Below are 27,590 nucleotides of genomic sequence, written 5' to 3'. Positions count from 1 at the left end.
GAGAGTGAGAGTTCCCTTTACTGGGATGGCCTGTGGTTCCTCCAGTGCCCTGGATTTACCTGGAGGATTTACTCGGGCATCCAGTATTTGCAAAGGGGGTCTATTAGCCTGGTTGGTCCTTAGGCACCTTCTGCGAGAGGCCCTCAGGTCCAGACCCTCCTACCTCCGTGCGTTTGCCCTGTTTCCTGCAGAAGAGATCTAACTGCTAGGCCCTACTGAGGCCATGCAGGGTTACAGGGGATCAGTCCTCTCCTGGATTCTGCAGTCCCAATTAAAAGTCATCCCAAGGGAGAGTCTTTAGGGACTGAGGAGAAGCTCCCGTGTTCCTCCTAGAGAGAAAAGTAGAGAGAGAGAAGGTCCATTACCCCTGAGAACCACCCCCCGACTCCCGGCTGGCATCCCACTCGCAGGATATGTCAGAAGTTCTGATGTCAAAGCGGCCCAAGACATCCCTGGAACAAATTCGCTGTGGCCACCGACCAGCCGACCGAGGGCCCCTGAAGGGATGCCAGGGTCCCCCCGCTTCCCCATTGCATTCTAGACTACAGGGGGCTGCTTGGCATATGAACTGAAATACCGTACCCTGAAGCCGGTGCCCTAAAAGGCAGTGCCCTGATGGCCATGCCCTGATTACCTAGTCTGCGAAGAGCCTTGCTTTAGTTTCTTGAAGAACCTGCTGTTTTTAACTCATGGAAAACACTAGAAAAATTTTATAAGGGGGAGTTACCTAATTTTGTAATTTAACCCGAGTTAGGAGGGGACATTGACCAAAAACAGTAAAGACCGAAATCCATCACGATCTAAGCAAATAAAAGCACTAAATAATTAAAGGCAGACATAAAGAGAGGACGTCAAGTTCCTGGGTCTTAATACCCTTCCAACTGGGACACTAACTTCCAGCCAAAAGGCAGAAGTTAGAATAACCACAGGCTAGAGGAGTGCAGCATATTGCACTGAAGCTCAGAGTCCAGATGAAAAGACTCATTGCCCCACGTTGGGCACATATGATGAAGTTTTAAGGGTGATGTTGGGGTGGTCTGGAGCCTGGGGTGGTCCGGAGCCGACGACCGACCAAGAAAGAATTCTTGAAGACATCTTTTGTGCAAAAAAGGTGATTTTATTAAAGCACGGGGACAGGACCCATAAGTGGGAAGAGCTGCCCTGAGGTCCTGAGGGGTAACTCACTATGTACCCTCAGGTTGGGAGGGGGTCAGGGACAGAGTAGGTTTCTTTATTTTTAAATTTTTTTTATTTATTTCTAGGAGAGAGAGTGAGACAGCGTGAGCAGGGGAGGGTCAGAGAGAGGGGGGGAGATACAGACTCTGAGATTGGCTCCAGGCTCTGAGCTGGCAGTCAGCACAGAGCCCGACGCGGGGCTCGAACCCACGAACCGCGAGATCATGACCTAAGCGAAAGTCGGACGCTTAACCAACTAAACCACCCAGGCGCCCCAAGTTTCTAAAGTATTGTGGGAGCACCCGGGTGGCTCAGTAGGTTAAGCGTCTGACTTCAGCTCAGGTCATGATTTCACAGTTCGTGGGTTCGAGCCCCACATCAGGTTCTGTGCTGACAGCTCAGAGTCTGGAGCTGCTTCAGCTTCTGTGTCTCCCTCTCTCTCTGACTGTCCCCTGTTCACACTCTGTCTCTCTGTCTCTCGGCCTCTCTCCCTCAAAAATAAATAAACATTTAAAAAAAAGTCTCTAAGGTGCTTTGGAAGCAAGGTTTCCAGGACCTTGAGGGGCTGGCTGTTGCTGGGGAAACACCATTTATTACCGTTTCAGTCATGAGACCCTTCAGATGTGGAGCAGAGGCCCTGAGCCTGGGGGATGATGGCTCATATATCCTGGCGCTGTGGAGATAAAGGAGCAGGATCCTGGAGGTCAGGACAATGTTAAGCCAAGGTCACTTTTTGCCCCCAGCAAAGCGTCAACATGAAGCATCTCCCACCTGGAGGGAGGTCACTCTGCCCATTTCAAGGACTTGTCAATGGGCTCTGGGCAGTAAGGGAATGTAATTGTTCATTTGCCTTAGTTTCCCCCATCGCCATGGCAAGCACTTCCCTTTGTTCTTGGGTGGCCACTGGCCAGGAGTGACTAGGAAAGGAGTGTCCCAGGAATGTCACACTATCCCATCTGGGGGTTGGGGGGAGGGTGCTGTCAGCCTGTGCTTTGCTTTCAGCCTGCCCTGCGCTCCCTCATAAATCATGAGGTGTTTTCTGGGTTAGCAGGTTTTATTTTATTTTACTTTATTACATTTTATTGATTTCAGTGATCTCTATACCCAACGTGGGGCTCCAGCCACGACCCCCGAGATCCAGAGTCCCAGGCCCCTCTGGCCTGGGCCAGCCAGCTGCCCCTTGGCAGAAGAGTTTCCTTTTTTTTTTTTTTTTTTTAAAGAAACCATGCTGTTTTTTAAAAATTTTTAATCTTTTTAAAATTTTATTTTTGAGGGGCGCCTGGGTGGCTTAGTCGGTTAAGCGTCCGACTTTTGCTTGGGTCATGATCTCGCGGTTCGTGGGTTCGAGCCCCACGTCGGGCTCTGTGCTGACTGCCAGCCCAGAGCCTGGAGCCTGTGACTTCCTCTCTCTCTGACCCTGCCCTGCTCACCCTGTCTCTCTCTCTCTCTCTCTCTCCTAGAAATAAATAAAAATATTTAAAAATTTTTAAATTTTATTTTTGAGACAGAGAGAGGCAGCGTGAGTTGGGGAGGGTCAGAGAGAGGGGGAGACAAGGAATCTGAAGCAGGTGCCAGGCTCTGAGCTGTCAACACAGAGCCCCACGCGGGGCTCGGACCCACGAACCATGAGATCGTGACCTGAGCCGAAGTCGGACGCTTAATCGACTGAGTCACTCAGGCGCTCCTGGTAACCTGAAACTTTAGTTTGCACGAGAAATGAGAGGAAATTCATTGGACATCTAGATCTTTTCCAAATAGAATGAGGTGCTAAAGCATGGATTACTAAACATAAGGTTATCTGTCTTTGACTTACTGCAGAGAAACTAAGACTATTTAGGTCTATTGAAAAACATGCTTTGTGTTTAATTGATTCATGAATTTGCCACCTAAAGAACTCTGGCATAAAAGTTTATGATTGGTTCCTAAGTTTTCGTTGGAGACTAAGGTTTCTAAGTCAAAATTCTCCTAAGTGTACTTAAGACTGATGAAAATAAGGAAAGCAACTCTGTATGTAGGAAAGTGGGAGATGTGTAAGAAAGATATAAGAAATGGAAATACGGGGCGCCTGGGTGGCTTAGTCGGTTAAGCGTCCGACTTTTGCTTGGGTCATGATCTCGCGGTTCGTGGGTTCGAGCCCCACGTCGGGCTCTGTGCTGACTGCCAGCTCAGAGCCTGGAGCCTGCTTCAGATGCTGTATCTCCCTCTCTCTCTGACCCTCCCCTGCTCATGCTGCCTGTCTCTCTCTCTCTCAGAAATAAATAAATCATTAAAATTTAAAAAAAAAAAAAAGAAATGGAAATACATTTTTTGTTGAAGGTTAAAGAAAGTAATTTTATCCTAAGGAGACTGGTCGTTTGGAGAGAAATGACTTGGGACAACATTTGAAGGCAAAGGAAAGTTGTAGAAGGTTCATGAAGGGAAATCTTTGGATTTTATGTGTGCTCGGGATGGACTAAGGTTGCAATGGATTTTAAAAGTACACTGGTAATAGGGGCGCCTGGGTGGTTCCGTCGGTTAAGCATCTGACTTTGGCTCAGGTCATGATCTCACCTTTCATCAGTTCAAGCCTCGCATCAGGCTCTGTGCTGACAGCTCAGAGCCTGGAGCCTGCTTCGGATTCTGTGTCTCCCTCCCTCTTGGCCCCTCCACCATTTATGCGTGCGTGTGTGCCTGTGCTCTCTCTCTCTCTCTCTCAAAGACAAATAAACATTAAAAAATTTAAAATTTCTAAAAATTAAAAAATAAAAGTGCACTGGTATAAGATTAAAATTCTGCTTTTCTCTCTGTTCAAAATAGAAAGTTTTCGGGGAGCCTGGGTAGCTCAGTCGGTTGGGTGTCCGACTTCGGCTCAGGTCATGCAAATCCTGGAGCCTGCTTCAGATTCTGTGTCTCCCTCTCTCTCTGACCCTCCCCTGCTCATGCTATCTCTATCTTTCTCTCTCAAAAAGAAATAAAAAACATTTTTAAAAAATGCTGTGTATACACCCCAGGTGACCACACAAATGTCTCTGGGTTTCTAACTGACCTGAATACTCCAGCTGGTGCTTTAAGCAATCCCTCTCCTTCCCTTAGTGATAGGTTCAACTCCCGGACTGAAGGTTCTTGTCAACTACCAAAGAAGTTTCATTCGAGCTCATCTTGCTAGTTATTCGGGTTGTTTCGCTGTTTTCTCCCGTGTCTGTCTGCCTGCTGCCGAGACCGCACCCCTACAGTGACTTCTCATGCACCCCTGGGTGGGAACCCCTCCCTAAGAAGAGAGAAAAAAAAATGAAGAAGAGGGGAGAGAAGACTTCAAGGTCACCTAGATATGGGTCCAGCTGCCTACATCCCCCGTGTTCTGTAAACTGAGACAACTTAATCAGACTGCATGTTTATGTGTGTCACCATATATGGGAGACAAAGAAATAGAAAATGTATAAAAAAACTATGCCATGTGACGTGGGCCGCTCAGTTCTTTGGGTACGAACCCAACTGAGCGGTGCCGGCCCGAATGAAGTTGCTTCCTGGAAAGAACAGCCTCGGTGTCACAACTCTCTGAGCGAGAATCCTGCAACATTGCCTGGGGCCTCGCCCGGGTCTCGGAGACGGGGCATCTCCACCTCCCTTGCCACCGGGGTAGGAGCCTCGGAGTGCCGGGAGAAGCGACCTCACCTGGCGCCAGCGGACCTCTTGATCCGTAGGGGACCAGCCTGTCCCGGGAGCTGGGGCGAGGGCCCTGTGTGCGCTAACGGAACCCGAGGCCCAGGAACCAGCTTAAGGAGCGCCGCCCATCTGACTGGTAAGAACCCGGGTTCGTTTTGGTGGACCTGCCCCTAAGAGGCAGAAGGGGAGCCTGATCACCTCCCAGAGTTGCACTAGTAAGTCCACAAGGGAAGAGGAACGAAGCTGCGGCTCTAAGGCGCTGGATGGAGGGCGATGGGCTGGGGCTGGAGTCGTTGTGTGAATGTGTGTGACTGAGACGGACAACGGGAAGGTTCCTACCTGACCAAGGGCCGAAGCGAGTGTTGAGTCCCGATCCGCGGTTCCGTGGCGACCTCATACGGCTTAAGGCGGCGTCAGACTTCCTCGGGAGTCTGATCCGGGTCAGGGATTGAAACTGAACCCGCCAATGCTAAGAGGAGCCTGAAATATCTCCGAGAGGAGAGCGGCCGGAAACGGACAAAGCGGGTGTGCGTCCTTTCCAACCTGGTCCCCCTCCTTCTCTGGTCTTCCCCTTCTTGTGCGTGAAAGTCGTCTGTTAGGGGGAGGAAATGGGTGGAAAGCAGAGTAAACCGACTCCCCTAGAGTGTATGTTGAGGAATTTCAAAAAGGGATATTTATGATATTATGGTGTAAAATTTACTCCTGAGAAGCTCCGGACATTCTGTGAAATTGACTGGCCATCGTTCGGGGTGGGCCGGCCCTCCCGGGGCTCGCTGGATGAGGAACTAGTTGGCCGAGTGTTCAGGGTCATTGCAAGGGACCCAGGCCACCCTGACCAATTTCCTTATATTGACTGTTGGCAAGACCTGGTCCTGTCCCGGCCTCCTTGGCTAAAAGTCTGTATTGAAGAGAGCTGTAAAGTAATCCTGGCTCGCCTCACGGCTGCCTCCAAATACCGGCCAGAGGTTAAAAAGCCCATACAGTCAGGAGAACCTGAAGAAACCCCTCCAACCAGCAGATGATTAATGCGGCTTTCGTAGGCCAGGCCCAGGAAGATATTCGGCGCAGGCTGCAGAAACTAGAAGGTTTCACTGGCATGAATACCAGTCAGTTGCTAGAAGTAGCGACCCAGGTGTTCGTTAACCGTGACCAGGCAGCAGAGACAGAAGACCGCCGAGAGATGCAAAAACAGGCAGACTTGTTAGCTGCCGCCTTGGCGGAGCAGTCAAGACACCCCCAGAAGAAAGCCCCGCAGGGAAAGGGCCAAGGCCAGAAAAGGAGAGCAGCGGGGAGGGGGTCTCGCCCTAGGTCGAAACTAGGCTGGAATCAGTGTGCTTTGTGCCGTCAGGAGGGCCACTGGAAAGGTGGGTGCCCCCAGCGACCAGACGATTCTCAGCAAGGTCCTAAGCAGAAAAAAAAGGGGCCACGTGGTCCAGGACCAGTACCAGCCGACCCTGCAGCCTCATGGGGCCCCCAAGAATGATTTTGGGGGGCTAGCCGCCACGGAGGACTATGCAGAAGACTAGGACAGACCAGGCTCTATTTTGCTAGGCCCCCAGCAGCCCATGGTCAGAATGAAGGTGGGGGGCCAACCCATTGACTTTATGGGAGATACTGGAGCAGAGCACTCAGCAGTGACCCGACCCGTGGGCCCCTTCTCACGGAAACAAGCCACCATCATGGGGGCCACAGGCGATCAGATACGTCGTCCCTTCCTGTTACCTTGACGATGCAGTTTAGGTGGCCACGAAGTCATCCATGAATTTCTTTACCTCCCTGACTGCCCCGTGGCTCTAATGGGCCGTGACCTACTAGGAAAACTACAGCCCAGATCACTTTCAACTCCCAGGGACGAGCTGCTCTGACCCTCTGAAAACCAGAGGAAAAGATTATGACTTTCCCCAGGGGGGGAGGAATGGCGTCTCTATAGCCTCAAGGAAAAACCGCAATTGGTGCCTGAGCTTCCTTCTAAGGTCCCAGGGGTGTGGGCTGAAGACAACCCCCCGGGACTGGCGCGAAACATACCCCCTTGTGGTTGTTGCACTAAAGCCTGGGGCAGAGCCCACCCGCCAGAGACAGTACTTCATCCCTCGCAAGGCACAGGTCGGGATCCAGAAGCACCTGGAAAAAGTTTTAAAGTATGGGATCCTCAGGCCGTGCCAGTTGCCCTGGAACACACCCCTCTTGCCTGTTCAAAAACCAGGCACAGATGACTACCAGCCAGTTCAGGACCTGAGAGCAGTAAACCAGGTGACTGTCACCATACACCCAGTGGTCCCGAACCCCTATACACTTCTGGGGCTCATTCCTGCTGAAGCCACTTTCTTCACCTGTTTGGACCTTAAGGATGTCTTTTTCTACATCTGCCTGGCCCCTCAGAGCCAACTGATTTTTGCCTTCCAATGGGAGGACCCTAAAAATGGTGACAGGAGCCAATTAACCTGGACTAGGTTACCTCAAGGGTTCAAAAACTCCCCAACCATTTTTGGCACTGCATTAGCCTCTGACTTAGAAGCCTTCCCAGCAGATCAATATGACTGTGTCCTGCTTCAGGACGTGGATGACTTGCTATTAGCTGGGAAGTCCCGGGAGGGTTGCGTGGAAGGGACTCGGCAGCTCCTTACCCTCCTATGGAAAGCCGGCTACAAGGTCTCGAGAAAAAAGGCCCAGATCTGTCAAGAAAGGGTTAAATATCTTGGCTTCCACCTGTCTCAGGGGCAGCGTCAGCTCGGCCCAGAGAGAAAGCAGGCCCAGAGAGAAAGCAGGCCATTTGCTCTATCCCGACCCCCACAACCCGGCGCCAGGTTCGAGACTTTCTCGGGGCTGCAGGTTTCTGTAGGATCTGGATACCTCACTTTTCAGTCCTGGCAAAACCCCTCTATGAGGCTACAAAGGGGGGAGAAAGGGAACCCCTGGTGTGGGAGTCAGTGCACCAAAAGGCCTTCGAGGAAATAAAGCGTGCTCTTACTCATGCGCCTGGTTTAGGGCTCGCAGACATGACCAAGCCCTTCTTTCTGTTCGTCCACGAACGCACTGGTATTGCGGTGGGAGTACTGACTCAGATGTTGGGATCATGGCATCACCCGGTGGCATCTCTCTCCAGGCAACTTGACTCTGTGGCCCAAGGCTGGCCCCCCTGCCTACGGGCACTAGCAGCCACAGCCCTTTTAGTGTCTGAGGCTGACAAGTTAACTATGGGACAGGAATGAAGAGTTCGAGTGCCACACTCGGTATTAACATTAATGGAATACACAGGACAATACTGGCTCACCAACGCCAGGATGGTCAGGTATCAGGGAATGCTATGTGAGAATCCACGCATTCGCCTAGAAGTAGTACGGACCCTGAACCCTGCAACCCTATTGCCTGTCGGGCCAGGCCAGCCAGACCATGACTGCACTGAAGTCATGGATGACGTGTTCTCCAGCAGACCAGACTTGCGGGACCAGCCTCTCAAAGACCTCGATGCTGAATATTTCACTGACGGTAGCAGTTTTGTAGAAAGGGGGGAACATCTTGCAGGATATTCCGTGGTGACTGTAAACTCTGTCATTGAAGCAGAGGCCCTGCCGAAGGGGACTTCGGCATAAAAGGCAGAGCTAATTGCTTTAACCCGAGCCCTCCAACTGGCATCAGGGATACGTGTTAATATATACCCAGACTCTAAATATGCTTTCACCACTCTCCACGTACATGGGGCCTTATATAAGGAGAAGGGTCTAATAAACTCAGGAGGAAAGAACATAAAATGTGGTAAGGAGATCCTTGGACTCTTAGATGCCGTGTGGGCCCCTAAAAGTGTGGCAGTCATGCATTGCCGGGGACATCAAAGGGGGGATACCACGGCTGCACTGGGAAACCGAAAGGCTGACTGAGAGGCAAAGCTAGGAGCTTCCGAAGGAGCCATAAAATCAGCGGCTTTGCCTGCTGCACTGTTCCCTAACCCACTGACAGAGTGGGGCCCTCATTACTCACACCATGAAAGTACTTGGTTTAAGACTGAGAATGGTAACTACCTCCCAGGTGGATGGTGGAAATTTGAAGATGGCCAAGTAGCAATTCCTGAGGCCTTAGCTCCAGCCTTTGTTAAGCAGTCCATCAGGAAACTCACATCGGCCAGAGAGCCCTTGAAACAATGTTAAGCCGGTATTTTTACATCCCTTGGCTCTCCAGCATGGCCCAGGTGGTATGTGAGCAATGTGAAACCTGCGCCCGAAACAACCCATGTCAGGGGCCCAAGGCCGCCCCTGGGGTACAGAGCATCGGGGGAGCCCCCTTTGAAAATGTGATGGTGGGGGTGCCTGGGTGGCTCAGTCGGTTAAGTGTCCGACTTCGGCTCAGGTCATGATCTCACAGTTAGTGGGTTCGAGTCCCGCATCGGACTCTGTGCTGACAGCTCAGAGCCTGGACCTTGTTTCAGATTCTCCCTCTCTCTCTGACCCTCCCCTCTCTCTCTGACCCTCCCCTGCTCACGCTGTCTCTCTTTCGCTCTCTCTGTGAAATAAATAAAACATTGAAAATTAAAAAAAAAAAGGAAAGAAAATGTGATGGTGGACTTCACGGAGAGCTCCCCCGGGTTCAGGGATGTAAATACCTGTTGGTGTTTGTATGTACTTTCTCAGGCTGGGTAGAGGCTTTCCCTACCCGAGCAGAAAAGGCACATGAAGTGGCCCGACTTCTCAAGGAAATTATCCCAAGATTTGGGATCCCTGTCACTATGGGTTCAGATAACGGGCCAGCGTTCGTGGCTGAGGTGGTGCAGCTGGTGGCAAAGGGGCTAAAGATAACCTGGAAGTTACACACGGCACCCCGACCCCAGAGCTCCGGAAAGGTGGGATAGATGAACAGAACCTTGAAGCTACAATGAAGTGAACTGTGCCGGGAGACCCACCTGCGCTGGGACCAGGTGTTGCCAGTAGCCTTGTTAAGAGTCAGGTGCAGCCCCAATAAGCAAACGGGGCTTTCCCCTTATGGAATCCTTTATGGGCGCCCTCCCCCAATTATTAAAGGGATAAGAGGAGATTTAAATGAGATAGGCAATTTAACCCTAAGGCAGCAATGCAGGCTCTGGGCTCTACTCTAGCCACTCTACACCGATGGGTTAAAGAACGGTTGCCTGTGAGTCTGACCACAGATGCTCACTCCTTTGAGCCAGGAGATGCTGTATGGGTAAATGAGTGGAATGTCCAACCACTCAAACCCCTTTGGAGGGGCTGGTTTACTGTCATTTTGTCCATCCCCACTGCAGTAAAAGTAGCCAAGGTGGGTCCCTGGCTTCACCACAGCAGAGCGAAGCCGGCATCCGGGCACTGGGAGTGCGTTCCTGATCCGCCCACGCCGTGTGAGCTGACCAGACGGGAGAAGCGAGCTGCCACGGCGGAGACTCCAACGGGAGACAACAGCCCTGCGTCAGTCACTCCGGAAGCTGATTCATCTACGCACGGCGGAAGCTTGAGGAATCGCCAGTCCGGTGAAATAAATAGACTGTCCTTATTTCCTACATCTGCCTCTTACTGTAATGCACTGTCACCCCTGTCTCACTATTATTGCAACTTTTGCTTTACTTCTTGCTATTGGATCGGCGGAGCTTGCCCCAGCTGGTCAGGGTCACGTGTGCTGGGGCCCATCCTTCTTCCTACTCCCACTTGCAGAAGGAGAACATCTGGGAGTTCAAATGTAGGGAGATAGGAAAGTTCAAAGAAAGTGGCGTCCCTTGCAAATTGTGAACTGGAAAGATGATGAATGGCCTCCCGAGCGGATAAGTCATTATTATGGCCCTGCTACCTGGGCCGAGGATGGGTCTCGGGGCTACCGCACCCCCATTTATATGCTAAACCACATAATTTGGCTACAAGCAGTTGCAGAAATTATAACCAATGAAACTTACTAGCTAAGCAGCAAACCCAAATGTGCGATGCCATCTACCAAAATCGCCTGGCCTTAGATCACCTGCTTGCTTCTGAGGGTGGTGCTTGTGGAAAATTCAACCTGAGCAACCGCTGCCTACAGACAGATGATGAGGGAAAAGTCCTAGAGGAGACCACAGATCGAATGAGAACGGTTGCTCTTGTCCCAGTCCAGACCCGGAACGGTTGGAGCCCCAGGGAGTTATTTGGAGGATGGTTTTCGGGGGATTCAAAGCCCTCACAGGTCTTGTCCTCCTAACTCTGGGAGGATGCTTGCTCGTACCCTGCTTGGCTCCCTTGATTATACGATCAGTCTCCAGTCTCATTGAGACTATGGTTGAGAGAAAAACGGCTGCTCATGTAATGATGTTATGGAAATATAAACCTCTAAGCCAGGATGATGCTCTTTGACCCAAAATAGAGGGGTCCGAGCATCAAAGGGGGGAATGTGGTAGGAACCCCTCCCTAAGGAGAGAGAAAAAAATGAAGAAGAGAGGAGAGAAGACTTCAAGGTCACCTAGATATGGGTCCAGGTGCCTACATCCCCCATGTTCTTGTAAACTTAATCAGACTGCATGTTTATGTGTGTCACCATATATGGGAGACAAAGAAATAGAAAATGTATTAAAAAAACTATGCCACGTGATGTGGGCCGCTCAGTTCTTTGGGTACGAACCCAACTGAGCGGTGCCGGCCCGAATGAAGTTGCTTCCTGGGAAGAACAGCCTCGGTGTCACGACTCTCTGAGAGAATCCTGCAACAGCCTACAGTGACTACTCACGACACATGATCCTCACGCAGACACCACTCCCTGCATTCCCCACCTGATCCACACCGACCCACAGAGCTGGGGACAGCACTACGCCCCTACTCAGCAGAAAGGAGCTGCAGGAGATGAGACCTTCCACCTTCAACAACCTGAAACATTTGAGGGTCAAAATTCTTCAGGGGGGATATGGTGACGGAGCATGGGGTGAGCTGAGGGCAAAATACAAGCTAGCACCCCCCTCCCCGACCCGGTGACATTCTTCAGACACTCCTGGCCGCCCAAGAACAAAGGAAAGGGGGTTAAGTGCTTGCCATGGCGATGGGGGAAACTAAGGCAAATGAAACATTAAATTCCCTTACTGCCTAGTCTATTGATTAGTCCTTGAAACTGGCAGAGTGACCTCCCTCTAGGAGCTTAGCTGCCTTGATGACGACATTTTGCTGGGGGCAAAAGGGAACCTTGGCTTAACATTTTCTGACTCCCCCCCCCCCCCCACCTGCCGCCTGGATCCTGTAAGTCTACTCTCACGTATAAAAATTCCTTTGGAAACTTGCTTTATTTCCACTGCCCCAGGACATATGCCCGCAATCATACTCCCAGCTTACGCCCCCGATATGCACCTGAAGGGTCTCATGAGTGAGGTTTATGAAACGGTAATAAATGGCGTTTCCCCAGCAACACCAGCCCCTCAAGGTCCTGGAAACCTTGCTTCCAAAGCACCTTAGAGACTTACTCTACCCCTGACCCCCTCCCGACCGGCGGGTTCGTAACGAGGTACTTGCCACACCCCAGGGCAGCTCTTCCTCCCACGGGTCCCGTCCCCGGGCTTTAACAAAATCACCTTTTTGCACCAAGACCGTCCTCAAGAATTCTTCCTTGGCCGCGGGCTCCGCACCACTCCGCCGTCACCCCGCACCTCATCGACCGACACTGCTCAGTCAGCACCGAGGAGAGCGGGTGCCGGGGGCACGGCCACCCTTTCCCGCCGCGCAGGGGCCGCCCGCCCCCGGCCTGGGCCCGGGGAAGGCCCTGCACGCGCACCACAGCCCTTCACCCCTCGGACGGACTGCGATACGCCTCCAGGGCAGCGAAGGGCGTCACGAGGGCACGTTTTCTCCAGCGAAGGCTGTGAGACGGGGGAGGTGGGCGCGCGTCCTCTGCTGCTCGGGGAGGGGGCGCACCCCTCCCGGGAGGGCAGGCGGGGAGGCTCCGGTGGGTTATGTGCTCGCGCCTGTCTCCCCCTGCAGGCACGTGCTGGTACTGCTGCTCATGCCCCCGTGTGCGCGCGCACCCAGCGGAGGCTCGCGCCCGCGCGCGTGGTCCCGGGGCTCCTCTTCCTCCTGCGCGTCTCACCCGCTCCCTGCCTCACCCACCCCTCAGCCTCTCTGCCCTCCCCCTCTCCGCGAGGCTCGCCCCCCACACCCCTGCCTCCTGCCTCAGACCGGGAGTTGACCCCCCTCTGCGCTGCTGACCCAGGAGCCTGGGCAGCCGGGGGGTGGGGTGGGGGGGGCGGGGGGGGCGGGGCGCGGGCACAGGGGACCGCCCGGGGGGGCGGGGGGCGCCCTGGGGACCAGGGAGGCACCGGCACTTCACAGCGGGCCCAGGCGCCGCTTCCGCAGCTCGGATCGAGTTCATGTGCACTTGACATTCCATGTCCTTTACAGTCGGGACGCTTCCGTCACTTAGGCAACTCGATTTCCTCTAAGAAAGGCCCATAAGCCTCCTGAAAAGTACGTGTCGTTAACCAGGCTTCTGTGGTGCCTTCCAGACGGCTGCGAAATCAGCAACAGCGGCTTTCGATTAGATTTTTAAAATAAAAAACAGAGTGGAGCGAGAGGGAACTGGGAGGATAGAAAATACTGAGTGCCCCACATTGGGAGGATTTATATATACCGGTTATAACGTGTACATACAGGATTTGGGTCCAAAATATGGAAAAGTGCGCTCACTAAGGCACCAGCCTCCCGGGGGGGTGGGGAGGCTCCTGGCCCCCCAGGAAGGGGCAGGGCTGCGGCCTGAATCCCACCAGAGAGAATCCTCCGGGCCCAGGCTAAGGCCTGGCTCTGGGGGTGTCGGGAACTCAAGGGAGCCCCTTCCCCTTGCCAGACCCAAAGCCCTGAGCTGTGTGAACGGTTCAAAGGGCCGCCAGGCCCCAAGCGAGTAAGTGCGGTTTGGACGAAGCCAGTTTTCAAAGGCCTCCCGTCTTGTGTCCCTTCCCGCGGGGGCATCCCGGGAAGTCCTTTCAAGAGAGCACCCGCGGGAGTGTTTACAGCCACCAGCTCATCCTGCCCTCCCTTCCCGCAGGCGGCGGGGCTGGGGGACCCCTCCCCTCCCCACTCCTCCCGCCCGCCTCTCCCTTCCCTTCTCTTCCCGGGAGGGAGAGGAGTCACCTGAGGGGCAGAGCGGCAGGCGGGGGCAGGGTGTGGGGAGAGGGGCGGGGGCAGAGCTGGCGCATTCGGGCCCCCAGGAAGCCGCCCTCTCTTGGAAGGGCGGACTCCATCCTTACCTCCTGGGCTGAGGGCAGCCCAGCTCCCCCCCTTTCCCACTTGGTACGCGCCCGCGGGGTGAGTTTCCAGCGTTTCCTGGCAGAGATTTTACAGAGGCGAGTCTGCAAGAGGTGACGGGCTTCCTGGGCTCCCGCTGCCGCCCTGCACAGAGCCAGCCTGGAGGAAGACAGGGCGCCGAGGCCAGGCCATCACAGCCCAGGAAGCCTCCTCCTACAGGCAGCCCCCCCTGGTGGCCCCAAGGCCTCTAGGCTCATGCGGAAGCCAAAGCTGGAGCGAGGCTCTGTCTGTGTGAGAGGCTCGCCCAGCCGCCAGCTGCCCCGGCTCCCAGGGACCACAGGTGGCTTGTTCCTGTCCCCCGGTCGGGCTGGCAGCGGCCGGTCCTCGCCTGCCAGGTGGAGCTGGAGAAGCTGGGCCACACACACCCTCCCACCTAAGTGGGCCCCCAGCACCCACCAGCCAGAGCCGCAGGGAGCTGGACAGGGCCCCACCCCCCAGCGGAGGTGGGGTAGATTTCCCCACGGAGGGCCCTTCCCGCCCCCCAGGGCCCCTTGCCTCACTTGAAGCAGATTTCTTGTGGGGGGGGCACCCCAATGATGGGGTTTTGTTGTGGGGGGTCCGGGGCTGACGTCCAAGAAAGAGCTCTCCGGACATCTTCGGTGTAAAAAGGTGATTTCATTAAAGCACAGGGACAGGACCCGTGGGCAGGAAGGGCTGCCCTGGGGTTGTGACCGGTGACTGATTACATACCTTCGGGTTGGGAGGGGGTCAGGGACAGAGCGAGGCTGTAAGGAGCGCTGGAAGCAAGGTTTCCAGGACCTTGGGGACCCTGGGGGGCAGCTGTTGGGGCGGGATCGTGTACTACTGTTTAGTAAAACCGCTGTCACCAGACCCTTCAGATGCATATCGGGGCCATATCCTGGGAGTATGATTCCCTGCATATATCCTGGGGGTAGAGATAAAGGACGTTTCCAAAGGAATTTTTATGTGTGAGAGTAGACTTAGAGGATCCTGGGGGGTCAGGGTAAGATTGTCTCTTGCCCTGAGCAAAGTGTCCTCATTGAGGCAGCTGAGCTCCTACAGGAATGTCACTCTGCCCGTTTTGAGGACTTGGGCTGTGGGCTCGAAGGGAATTTAATTTTCTCTTTTGCCTTTGTTTCCCACACCGTCACCACCCGAGAGCTGGGGAGATCTGCTGGGCCAGCCTGAAGGGTCCTGACCCGGGCCCGGGGCAGGGACAGTGGGAAAGGATGACGCTGGCTCGTCCCCAGACTGTGTGAGTGAATCCACGGAGTGTCCAGGAACACGGAGACCCAGCTGGACCAGACGGGCCAGAGCCGCTGGGGTGCACCGGCCCCCGCCTCGAGGCCCCCCCCCCTCGCAGCCCCCCGCAGGGAAACAGGGAGGGGCCGAGCCAGAGGTGGGGAGGGGAGGCAGGCTCCCGCAGGGCTGGGGGAAGGGGCGGGCGGAGGGAGGGTGAAGCTGGCTACAGGGGGGGCAGGAAGGTCTGACCCAAGCTGGTGGCCCCCTGCGAACTCGGCTCCCCACTAGCACCCGGGACAGGGTGCAGCCCTAAGGCTGCTGAGGGAGGGAGGCTCCGCAGGCCCCCACCCGGGAGCAGGAAGCCCCCAGCAGGGGCTGCGCAACCCGCTGCAGGGCCCGGACTCGGTGGGACGCGGGGTCTGGCTGATCAGTGCCTCGCAGAGACGGGGCCAGGCCTTTTCCAAATAGGTGGTGGTGTCTTTCCAGGTACCCCGGGTGTAAGGGAGGCCCTGCCCTCTGTGTCTCCGTCTGCCGTCACAGACATCAGCCTCCGGTCCCCGACCCCAGCTCCGCCGCCGCCCGCTTCCCTATCTCCTTAACCTGGAGAATCATAAAAGATAAAAGAAAGTTTTCACTCTCAAGATCCTTAACTTGTCCGTTGTCCTGGGGTGGCCGTCATCTAGGTGAGGGGACTTGGCTGGGCTTCGTGACAAATCCTGTGACTGATTCCCACGTGTTACCCGGGAGCCCTTCTGAGTCTGCTTCCCCTCAGGGTTCCGCAGGCAGTCCCAGGGGCCCCGCCCAGCTGGCGCAAGGCCATTTGAGGGTCTTAGGTTGTGCCCCCCGGAAGCCTGCAGTCTGCTGTGTGAAGGAGCGTGGCCTGTGGCCCCCACACCCCTTCCCTTGCACTCCCTCCCACAAAACCCCCCCCACCCGCCGCAGTGCTGTTCCCTCCAACACAGCACTTCTAAGCCACAACACCAGTTCTCAAGCTGTGTTCCCATCCAAGTGTACTCGCCTGGGTATTCACCGAGCACCTAGTACTTGCCAGGCAGTACTGGATGTCACGGAGGAGTGGCAGGAGGGGAGAGGGCTCCCCGATATGGGCACTTGGACAGAGAAGCAGGGTGCAGCCCACAGAGGTCTGTAGCGGACTTCCTGTTCCGGGACTGGGAATGGCTGTGCAAAGGCCCTGGGGTGGTGGCATGTTAAAAGATGAGCAGAGCCTGTGGTCCGAGCCGCTGCTGTGAAACCACAACCACACTAGCGCTTCGGATTGTTCTGGATTGCTCTCTGAGAGAAGCGGGAGCCAGCCTGAGAGGGGTGTGCTGAGGCTCCACTGGGAGTGTGGGCCCAGAGAGGTAAGGCAGGGGTACAGAGCTGCACAGCAGCTGCCAGCCCCTTGGGCTGCTCTCCTCGCACGCTGAGCTCCCACTGCCAGACACGGCCTGGCCTCCAACCCAGCTACAGCCCCAGAGTGGCAAAGGCCTGCAGGGCCCAGCCCAAGGCTCCGGGGCTCTGCACACGTCCCCACAGGACTCCTAAGCAGGGACCTGAGCAGGAGGGGTCCCTAAGCCCCGGGGTGGGTGGGCAGCTCCAGGCGGGAGCCCAGGGCCACTGAGAGGCTGATGCTGGGGCCTGAGGAGGCCAGCACCTGCCAGTAGCATCGGAACAGCACCCACGGGCAGGCCACCAGGGCAGGCCGCCACACCGGGGCGGGGAGGGCACTTCTCTCTCCCACCGAGAAGGCCCAGCGCTAGAAAACGGCACCTTTTACGCTACCTGCACCCCACAGCCGCCTCCCCAGACTCAGCACCCCAAGCCAGGTTCCTGTTAGCTTCTCCCGGACCTGCCTGACCCCGCCCACACCTGGCTCCAGACCTTGGACAGGACCCGGAGGCTTCCAGCAGCAAATGTGCCCCTCCCCAAACTCAAAGGGCCATAACCCAAACCTCAGCAATCTCTGCCAGGAGAAAACTCCCCAGAGAGCGTGAGTGGGAAAGGTTCCCGTACACCCTGGGGGAGGCACAGCACCCGCAGCCCCTCCCCTGCTGGGCCCCCATGCCCTGGCTAGGAGAAGCCATCGCCCCAGGGCGCCTGCCAGCTGCCCTCAGCATCCCTGACCAGAGGCCTCCGAAGTACTCACCAGTGCTGGCTGTCTGGTCTCCGGGCTCCGCGAGCGGCCTGGGGAACCAAGGCTGGAAATCTAAATGTGCCTGACTGCGGGAGGCTGGGTCGCTCGTGGGGACGCCGCATGGTGTCCGCGCTGGAGTCTCTGGGCCTCTGCGCTGTGCGTACTCTCTGGCCGCTTCGCTCCCCGGCTCACCTGCTCATTCCTGCAGCGGTCGCGGCAGCGCCTTCTGGACCAGCCGGCCAGCGTGGGGACCCTGGAGCCAGCAGGCCTGTGGTGGGGCGGTGGGTGCCGGCCGGAGCGAGCTGCACTGGGGACCGGGCCCTCTGCAGGATGAAAAGGCACCGGTCATAGGGAGTGCCCCTGTGGGGGGCATCTCACCAAGGCTGCACCCACCTCCCTCTACCCGCTGGACCCTCCTCAGGACAGCATCTGCCCAACCAGAGGTAGGACGAACTAGAACAGGGAAAGAGAAAGCCATCTGTGCTGGTGCTGGTTGGGGGGGGCGGGGAGGGGGCTGACCCAGGAAAGGTACAGTCAGTTTGCAAAGCCCAGGGTTTTGTTTTTTTTTATATTTTTATTTATTTCTAGGAGAGAGAGAGACAGCGTGAGCAGGGGAGGGTCAGAGAGAGAGGGAGACACAGAATCTGAAGCAGTCTCCAAGCTCTGAGCTGGCAGTCAGCACAGAGCCCGACGCGGGGCTCGAACCCAGGAGCCGCGAGATCATGACCTAAGCGAAAGTCGGACGCTTAACCGACTAAGCCACCCAGGCGCCCCTGCAAAGCCCAGAGTTCTTGGCAGGCCCCAGAAAGGGCAGCGGGAGGAGAGGCAGAGGTATCCACACACACAGCAGACCGTCGGGCAGGTGGACACGTACCCGGCCGCCCCGGTGGGTGTCTGGTGTACACGGCGCAGGCTTCCAGAGTTCAGGATTGAAGGAGGGAGCGTGAGCGGGTCTATCACTGGCGGGCAGGGCTATTAGAAGAACCCTTCTGGCACCACTTTGGGCCCAGGGAACACCTGGCCAGTAGCTCCTGGGTATGCCAAGCCCCTGGATGTGGGGTCTCTTTCGGGAGGAATGGGTTTGAGGCCGTGGCCACACTTGCCCCACTGGGCTGCATACTGAGAGCAAGCATGGGAGACCAAGGGGATTGGAGGACCCAAAGGACTCCCCGGATGATACCATCCGCGCCGCACATACCCCTGGCTTGGCCACGTGTGTTCAGATTTGAGTCTGGCATTTTTCCAAGGACATTTGAGTCTATGGCTGACATATGGCAGTGACCTTGAGGGCATTTTGCGAATTGTTGTTCAAACTCACAAGAGCCCTCTGAATCCCAGGGCCCTGTCTTGAATGGGGCAGAGCCCACTTGTGCTTTCACCCACAAATACTTGCTGAGCACCCACCACGGGCCAGAGGCGGTCTGGGCGCTGGGCACACAAATTCCCCTGTCCTCAAGGGCTGACCTGCCGGAGGGAATCTACAGGGAAGTGGCTCATACCCAAATGATGGACAATGCCAGGATAAAAGGTATGTCTCTTGTGGGGACCAAGATTCATCCACTTCCCTTCCAGGAAGGTGGGCACGGGGCCCATGTGCCAAAGGAACTTCACACTCCCCCTTCCAGGAAAGCCCAAAGCTGAGACTGGTAAGAGCAAGGGGCTGCAAGGGGAAAGGATGAGGAGGCCCACCCAGGCGCGCATCCTGCGCTCCAGAGGTAAGATCCAGAGGGGTAACCAAGAGCTATGGCCTGCTGCCTGTTCCTGGGGAACATGGAACCCCACAGATGTCACCACTCCTTGGCTTTGTGACACACCCAAAGCCCCACCTTCAGCCTCCAAGGAAAGAGCCCCCAAAACCTTCCCAAACAGATCTATTCCACATCATTTGGATGTTACAGAAAACTAGGCAAGGTCTGACCCTGATCCTGAAACTGTGGGGGGAAACACACACACACACACACCCACTTGCACCCCACCCCGCAAACTCACATGGGGCCTAATGCACCTCCAGACCTCTCCCAAGTGCCCGGTCCCATCACGGGGTCCCTCCTCCATGCAGCTCCATCCCAGCCACTGTGCCCTGTGTCTCAGCTCCCACCCCCGACCTCCCCAGCTGTAAAGTTCAGGAGCCTTTTCTTCTGGGGCCCTCCCCGCCCCTGTCACCCAGGTGCCACCCAGAAAGGCTGAGAGAACAGGTCAGGTGCCATAGCGCCCCACTGGAAGTGTGCTGTAAATGTGTCAAGTATATTTCACAAACAAGCAAGTGGCAGAGACTCAGCAAACTGCAGCAGTTGCTTCAAGAAGAGGAAGAAACCGACGAAGCTGGAGAAGGGGAAGAGGCTGGCAGGTGGGCATCACCAGCTCCCCGTGGTCTGTGCTTGGCCTCCCATCCTGGCCAGTGGGAGCTGCCCCCGCCAGAGAGGGTGGTGCAGGTCCAGCCAGGGACTGTGCGTCCAGAGAACGCATGAAAGGCTTTGCCATCAGGCTAAGGATGCTGGCTTTATTCTTTTTTTTTTTTTTTTTAATTTTTAATGTTTTATTTATTTCTAGGAGAGAGAGAGAGAGAAAATGTGAGCAGGGGAGGGTCAGAGAGAGAGGGAGACACAGAATCTGAAGCAGCTCCAGGCTCTGAGCTGTCAGCACAGAGCCCGACGCGGGGCTCGAACCCACGAACCGCGATATCATGACCTGAGCCGAAGTCGGAGGCTTAACGACTGAGCCCCCCAGGCGCCCCGGATGCTGGTTTTATTCCAATGGGCCCCCAGGCTCTGCGCTGGGAGGTCAGATCAGGCTGGCTTTGTGAAAGGACCCCCTGGCTGCAGGGCGGGGCGGGGGGGCGCTGAGAGCTTCCTGCCTAAGTGTCTTGGCCCAGGTGGGCGCAGCCACAGAGGAAAAAGGGGTCCAGAACCAGCAAAGACGGACCGCCTGCCGGGGATATCTATGGCCCACAACCTCTGCCCCCTCCGACCTCCCCCTCCCAACACGGGAGAGCTAACGGCTCAGCCCCGAGGCGAGGCCGAGGACCACAGGGAGCCCGGAGCGGAGGGGGCTGCGTGCCAGGCGCAAGGTCCCCGGCTCCTCGCCGCCCTCAGCCGCCCCAGGGCCGGAAACGCTCCCACCGCACTTGGCCGCAGGGACGCGAGCGGTCCCCGGAGAGGGTCCGCCCCGCCCCCGCCCCGCCCACACACGCTCGCCTGGCGTCCCCCGCGGCCCAGCGAGGTCCAGCGCTCTGTGTGCGGACGAGAGGGGCCGGCCGGCGGGACCAGCCGCACCTCCCTGGGGCAGGGCTCGGAGTCCCGCGTGGGGGCGCGCTAGCCCCCCCCGCGCCCGGTTGCGGGAACTCTGACTCGGCCTTTGAGCGCGCGTCCCCCGCCCACCCCCAGAACGCCGCCTCCCACCCCAGCCCGGGGGATCGCCTATACCGCCCCCGCGCGTCCCCAGCCCGCAGGTACGCTCACCCCGCGCGCCCCGCGCGCCCCCCGCGCGGCCCCCGCCCACCTGGCCTCCGACCTGGCTCCCCGCGCCCGCGGCAACGCTGACTCCGCCCCTCGCGCGCCCGCAGGAACGTCGGCTCCGCCCCCCGCGTGCCCCCAGCCCGCCGGAGAGATAACCCCGCCCCCCGCGTGCACCCCCCGCCCGATGGAGCGGCGGCTCCGCCCCCTGCCCGCCTCTGCGCCCCCCGCCCGCCCCTGCGCCGCCCGCCGGCGGGAGCACCGACTCCGCCTGCCGTACCCGCCCGCTCGGCTGCCGGGAGTCCGGGGCTGTCGTGCGATTGGGCGCCAGGCTCGGGCAGCTCGGCGAGGCCGTGGACCTGCGTCTGCCCCGCGTGAGTCGGCGGGGCCCGGAACCTGGCGGGGAAGCAGGGGCGACCCCTTCGGCGCCCCGCGGAGCGTAAGGGGAGCGAGCAGGGTGCCGGGAGAGGCGCCGGAGGGTCTGGGGGAGGCCGGGAGTCGGGGCTCAGGGGTGGGCCCGGTGCCGGGGGGCTGAGCCTCTACTCCCATCCCCCAGCCCTCCCGAGATCTCCCAAGATCGGGGCTGGAGCGGGCGCAGACCGCCGCGCGGCGCCCTCCCTGGCCGGGTGACCCAGAGCCGCGCAGGCAGGGGGCCCATCGGCGCTCCGGAGGGGACTGGGGAGGGGCCGCCTTCCGGACTCGAAAAGGGGGCTGGGGTCCTGGCGGGCCGGCGGGATGGGGAGGATTCACTGCGCGCTCCCGGGTGGCCCATCCCGGGGACTGGAGCCACCCAGGGAAGGAGTGAAAGCTGCTTGTTTGCCAAAGATTATGCAAGCGTGTGAGGTGCTAGGAGCCTCCACCCCCAAGGCCCCCCCATCCCCCGCGCCGACCCACCTGGCCCCTTCCCGTCTCTGGGCGCGAGGACTAGCTCCTCCTTCGCTGTTGGCCCCCAGTCACTGGTTGCCTGGGTTTGTCAGAAATCAGCCCCTGAGCCTGGGGGAGGAGTGGGCAGTCTGGGTCGCGGGGGTCCCAGACGGCGCTGCCCGGAAGCCCACTGGTTACCCTCGGGGCTCCCTCCGCCCAGCCCTGCTCATGTCCATCCACTCCAGCCGGCGCGTCGACTCAGCCGGGTGGGGCCTTTTTCGTTGGGTGGCTGGCGGTGGACAGTGGTGGCTGTACATTCCAGAGCTTCCTTGGGAGCAGCTCAGGGCTTCTCCAGGCCCGGACCGTACTCTGTAGAAGGGGAAACTGAGGCTCCCACCTCCTTGCACTGCCTGGGCCTGGGGTCGAGCCCTCACTGGGCTCGGCACAGTTTCCGCACATCTGCAGCTCCTTCCGGGGACCCTAGGATGTCAGCCCAGACCCAGGACTGGGTTGTACTCTCCTCTCCCTGGGATTCTTCCTCCCAGAGCCTGGGAACTAGCTCCCCAGGCCTCGAGTGCCCATCCCCCACGCATCGCTGTCCCCAGCAGAAGGCACCAGACGGCTCCTCCCACACCTTGCCTCCTGCATCGCGGAGAGCCCCAACGCCAGCTGGTCACCTTCGTGCGCTTTCCCCACCCACCTCCTGGGGTAGGGCACCAGGCAGCCCCCACACACTCCTGTCTACCTAGCTGAGACTCCTGCGCCCCCTTTTCAGGCATGAAATGGGGGACTACCCCATAGTCAGGGCTCTCTGTCGTCAGCATTGAAACATACAGAATGGACGCAGCCCTGGCGCCCTCAGCACAGAAGCGGCCGGAGGTGGGGGCTCAGCTAGGTGTGCCTCATGCACCCACCCAGCCCCCGGGTCCTCATGCCAGGAATGGAGCTGGCTCATGGAAAGTTCTGGATGCAGCCTAGCTGATATTGCTGGTCACTATGCCCTCTTCTCCAGGACCACGAGCAGGGCCCACTCTTCTGGCCTCCCTTTCTGTTCGGTCCTGAGCCCAGTGAGCTCCCTGAGCCGGCCCCAGCTGCAGGCAGCACAGGCTGGGGAGGGGTCCCAACCAGGAGCAGTGTGGACCGAGTGAGGAGTAGGTCAGGAGTGGAGCCGAACGAGCCTCTGTGTGCTGGCTCTGCTGCTGGGGGCTGGCAGGCCCACCTGCCACATGTACATGGGGGGGGGGGGGCAGCCGGCTCCAGGCCTGGTGGCTCCGGCTCCGCTGGAAGGAGAGAGGCGTGAGGCAGGCAAGCCCCGTCCTCCAACGAGGCATGTCTCCAAGCAGGGCCAGTTTCTTTGACTTTGTGAGACTGCGGACAGGACCCCTGTCTCCTCTAGAATGAAGGTCTTCCTGCCGGTGCTGCTGGCTGCCCTTCTGGGTGTGGAGCGAGGTGAGATGCCCTTGGGGCCCCAGGCCCGTGGGTGAGCTGGGCCTTCCTCCCGGACTCTCTGTCCACCTCCTGTCCTGAGCGGTGCCCAGGGGTCCTCGGGCCGGTTCCCGTGGGACCTACTCTAGAAGGCCGAGCGGGCCCTCTCCCCCAGGACAGCGGGTTGGTCCTGCTTCCTGCTGCCCCCGGAGGCCCGAGTTCTGCCCCGGACACAGTTACCGTCACTGTGCGTTTGGACGGCCCTGCAGTTCCTTCAGGCCCAGGGTCTCCAGGCGCTCGTTGTCTTTCTGGGTCTCCAGCTGGAGCCAGAACGTGGTACCTGCTCGGTTAACACGTGCAAATGATTGGGTGTTGGTGTTGGCTCAGGCCTGGAAGGGGGTGTCACCGGAAGGTTCCCCAGCCCGAGACAGGTGTGACCTGCAGCGTGTCCCCTTCTTCTGCAGCTCACTCCCTGGTGTGCTTCTCTTGCACGAATCAGAACAGTAATTTCTACTGCCTGAAACCCACCATCTGCTCGGACTCCGACAACTACTGCGTGACGGTGTCTGCGTCCGCCGGCATCGGTGAGTGACGGTCCCTGCCTCTGCCGGGATCGGGGCATCGGTGAGCGCCGGTGTCTGCCTCTGCCGCCCTCTGCCCTTGCCCTCACGGCTTGGTCTTCCTGCCTAGGGAAACTGGTGGACTTCGGCCATACCCTGAACAAGGGCTGCTCCCCGATCTGCCCCAGCCCCAGCATTAACCTCGGCGTGGCGTCTGTGGGCACCTACTGCTGCCAGAACTTCCTGTGCAACATCAGCACGGCCGGCGGGGGGCTGCGGGCCAGCGCCGCCGTGTTGGGCCTCGGGCTGCTGCTCAGCCTGCTGTCGGCCCTGCAGCGGCTGGGGCCCTGAGTGCCAGGCCCTACAGCCAGCCCAGACTCCTCCCCTCCCCCTGCCCCCAGGAAGGAAGGCCCGGCCCTTCTTCCTTTGACTTGTCACCCTGCTGGATCACAGCCCTTCCGCCCTCAGTCTCTGCCGTTGGGTCCCTGCCCTTGCACCTGCCCTACGAGGGGCCGGCTGCCCTCATTTCTCAGGCAGTGACGTGACTTTCCTCGGGGAACCTGGGAAGAGTTGAGGGCTGGAGCCTGAGGGCCCCAGAGTCAGAACTGAGTCCCAGGGACACACTGGGAGGGACGTGTAAGCCCCAGGCTCTGCCCCGTCCAGGCTCTGTCTGCCCCCAGGTGGCGTGGAAGATGTGTTCTCTGCCACCGTGTCCCAGAAGGGCGCGCGTGCTGTTGTTGCGGGTGACTGTGCACACTCAGCAGTGTGGACAGGTGTGCCGGGGTGCCCCTGCGGCATGTGTGCGAGTGTGTGGCCGTGTCCGGGCCCACGTGTGTGCAGGCTAAGTGCCAGGGGTCCTGCGTTAGCAGCAGCCAAGCTCCCCGAGTCCACGCCAAAACTTCTTTTCTCTGGCATTCCTGCGCCCCACGTTCACTCCCTTTAAGAGTAGCCTTTTGAAAGGCGGGGCTCCAGGTCGTCTGGGTGTGGCTGCCGGTCGGGAATCAGTTCCCACCCCCACCCCACCGCCAGCAGCGGCCCCGCCCCCTCCCTCCACCCCGCACTGGAGTCCGCCTGCTGCCTTGGTGCCTCAAATAAACGTGTGTTCCCCCCCCTTCCTGCTCTGGGTGTGACTACTTCCGGCTGCTTGTCTGGGAGTCCCCCTCCCAGCAGGGTCCTAGTGTGGGGGGCTCCCTGTCGTACAGCCCCACCCTGAGGCACGCTGCAGGGAGAGAGGCCCCCCAAGTTCACAGCCAGCTGCCCTCAAGGCCAAGAAGGGAACGTCCACCCGTGTCCTCCACTTCTTCCTGTGCTGGGCGAGGCAGGGCCACGTGGGAAGTTCATCCTCTGGCGGGACAGGAAGCAGGGAGGGAGGTCAGTCTCCTGCAGGGAGGGGGGCAGCACCCTCCAGGGCAGGAAGGGGTCTGGACGGGGAAGGCGAGGGCCCGTACGAGAATGCACGTGGGGTGGGCGCCGGCGCCTGGGGCTCTGCCCTTGGGAACAGGATAGCAGGGCCGGTCGGGTGGAGGTGGGCAGGCAGGGGCGCAGCGAGTGGGTGGCGAGCCGCCTGCCTCCATGGCCTGTGGCAGGAGCAGGCGGGGCTCCCCGGAGAAGGTGTGGGCCCTGCTCCCCAAGGCCCGGGCCACCCCTGCTGCCGGGAAGGGTCTGTGGTCCCAGCTTGGGGCCTCTTTGATTGGGGGGGGGGGCAGGAAATAAGGATGAAGGTGCCCTGAAGCCAGGTGCTCTACGGAGTCTCTTCATTTCTTCCTCAGGACACCCCTGAGGCAGGTCCCAGGCCACCCGATGTGGGCGGGCCAGCCCAGGCCTGAGGACCCAGAGGGGCCCGAGGGACCAGCTGAGAGGGTCCTCAGTTTCCTGCAGGATAGAAGTCAAACGGGAGGTGGGAGGAAGAGAGTGGAGTTTACTGAGCACAGGACGGATCGGGCGTCCGGGGACTCGGGAGGGAGAGGGGGCCTCCTCCTCACATCTCACATGGGGCGAGTGTGGGTCCGCGAACCCTGAAGGTGGGGGTACCTACGGCTGGCGTTGCCCAGGTCTGCTCCGTGCTGATGTCCCAGGACGTGTTGGGGTCCTGTGCTTCCAGACGTTGTCAGGTGTTGGGCTAGGATGAAACTGGGAAATGATTCATTTTCCTGCTTCCCCTTTACAGTGGGAACATGGCTGCTTTGCTCAGATGCATGAGTGACGCAGACAGAGCCTTTCTCACAGGGAGCCCCTCACTCTCCTGCCCCCACTCACCTCCCGACCCGGGCTGTCCGAGGCTGGCCAGAGTCCGAGGAGCAGCGTCCCGCAGGATGGGATGATGGTCAGTGTGGGGGCTCAGGATTCTGGCCCATGTCCAGGGATCCCTGAGGTCGGACACGGGCACTGAAACGCACAAACGTGTCCTCATCCTCATGGCCACCAAAGGGGACAGCCAGTCTACACGCACAGCCAAGTGGTAACGTGGTGACTGCCCCCACGGAAGGGACAGCCCCAGACAAGTGGGGCAACAAGAGGAAGGAGACCCGGGACCAAACAGTGCCTTGAGGAAGGATCTAGAAGGCCATCAGAGCAGCCTGGTTGAGACTGAGTGGGCAGGGAGCATGTGATTTACCTGAATGGGTCAGACTAGCACTAAAAATAAAAGAAGGGGGTGTGTGACTGGCTCTACCAGTAGAGCACGTGACTCTTGATCTCGAGGTAGTGAGTTCAAGCCCCATGTTGGCCATAGAGATTACTTAAAAAGTAAAAAATTAGGGGGCGCCTGGGTGGCTTAGTCGGTTAAGTGTCTGACTTTCGCTTAGGTCATGATCTCGCGGTTCGTGGGTTCGAGCCCCGCGTCGGGCTCTGTGCTGACTGCCGGCTCAGAGCCTGGAGCCTGTTTCAATCTGTGACTCCCTCTCTCTCTGACCCTCCCCTGCTCACGCTGTCTCTCTCTCTCTCTCCTAGAAATAAATAAAACATTAAAAAAAAAAAGTAAAAAAAAAAAGTAAAAAATTAGGGGCCCCTGGGTGGTTCGGTTGGTTAAGCAACCGACTGCAGCTCAGGTCATGATCTCACGGTTTGTGAGTTTGAGCCCTGCGTTGGGCTCTGTGCTGACAGCTGGGAGTGTGGAGCTGCTTCGATTCTGTGTCTCCCTCTCTCTGCCCCTCCCCTGCTTGTGCTCTGTCTCTGTCTCTCAAAAAATGAATAAATGTTAAAATTTTTTTAATAAAATAAAAATTAAAATTAAAAAAGAAAAAGAGTTCAAGGAGCTTGAAATCAGAACGTCCCCCCAGAAACACTGGCAACTGTTGTCACAGAGGACGGCTGCCCGCGGAGCTTGGAGTCCCAGGTAGAATGCATTCACCTGTTGCTCACTCAGCAGTCGGTCAGGCCATCCGGCTGGAGCAGCTGGACGCTGAGTTGGGACAGGTGGGCAGTGGTGGGGCCGGCAAGACAGAGCTGCACAAGTGGACTTGAAATTTGAAGGCCATGGTCAGGAATTTGGACTGGACACTGGGGGCAGTGGGGGCTATCGGTACCCGCCACTCCCTTCCTGGTAAGAGGAACCCAGGCTTCCCTCTCTGGCACCTGCTGTGCGCCAGGCAACACTCATCTGAATGACCCTGCTTGCGCCAGCGCCCACAGACCGCCATGGTCATCCCGTTTCCAGAAGTGGAGACCGAGGCTGGGCGATGAAGCCACTTGCCCTCCTGGGTGGGTGGCCCTCAAGCCCAGTGCTCCTTCTGCTCTGGGTCGAGGGCCAAGGCCTTGCAGGGCTGGGGTCAGAGGCTGGTGGCCCCCTGGTCCCTGCTGCCCTGCCTGGAGCGGGGGAGGCTGGTGGGGGACAGGCTGGGTGTGGGAGCAGAGGGAGGCTGGGTGGGGCTGGGTGAGGAGGGGGGGAGGGGGTGGG

The 27,590-nt window shown here is 58.3% G+C and overlaps 1 protein-coding gene and 1 long non-coding RNA gene across 3 annotated transcripts; one reads left to right on the top strand and one right to left on the bottom strand.

The window, feature by feature from the left end:
• Positions 1-14,655: 14,655 nt before the first annotated feature.
• Positions 14,656-17,714, bottom strand: LOC120246501. The gene is made up of 2 exons (XR_005532070.1): positions 17,407-17,714; positions 14,656-14,943 (listed from the first exon to the last, which is right to left on the bottom strand). It is a non-coding gene; the product is annotated as an uncharacterized LOC120246501 (long non-coding RNA).
• Positions 17,715-21,107: 3,393 nt separating this feature from the next.
• Positions 21,108-24,810, top strand: LY6E (lymphocyte antigen 6 family member E). Of its 2 annotated transcripts, XM_039254012.1 has the most exons (5): positions 21,108-21,220; positions 22,486-22,589; positions 23,054-23,159; positions 23,600-23,719; positions 23,826-24,810. In XM_039254012.1, exons 3-5 carry the CDS (start codon positions 23,108-23,110, stop codon positions 24,044-24,046), a joined length of 393 nt encoding a protein of 130 aa, XP_039109943.1. In that variant the 5' UTR covers positions 21,108-21,220; positions 22,486-22,589; positions 23,054-23,107; the 3' UTR covers positions 24,047-24,810. The 2 variants fall into 2 exon arrangements, with proteins under 2 accessions (XP_039109943.1, XP_039109942.1); XM_039254011.1 differs by lacking the exon at positions 22,486-22,589 and having other exon boundaries at positions 21,109-21,220.
• Positions 24,811-27,590: the final 2,780 nt, after the last annotated feature.

This window comes from Hyaena hyaena, unplaced genomic scaffold (assembly GCF_003009895.1).
Source record: "Hyaena hyaena isolate Hyena2069 unplaced genomic scaffold, ASM300989v1 scaffold_474, whole genome shotgun sequence".
NCBI lineage: Eukaryota > Metazoa > Chordata > Mammalia > Carnivora > Hyaenidae > Hyaena > Hyaena hyaena.
This window is presented reverse-complemented; position numbering and strand designations above follow the sequence as displayed.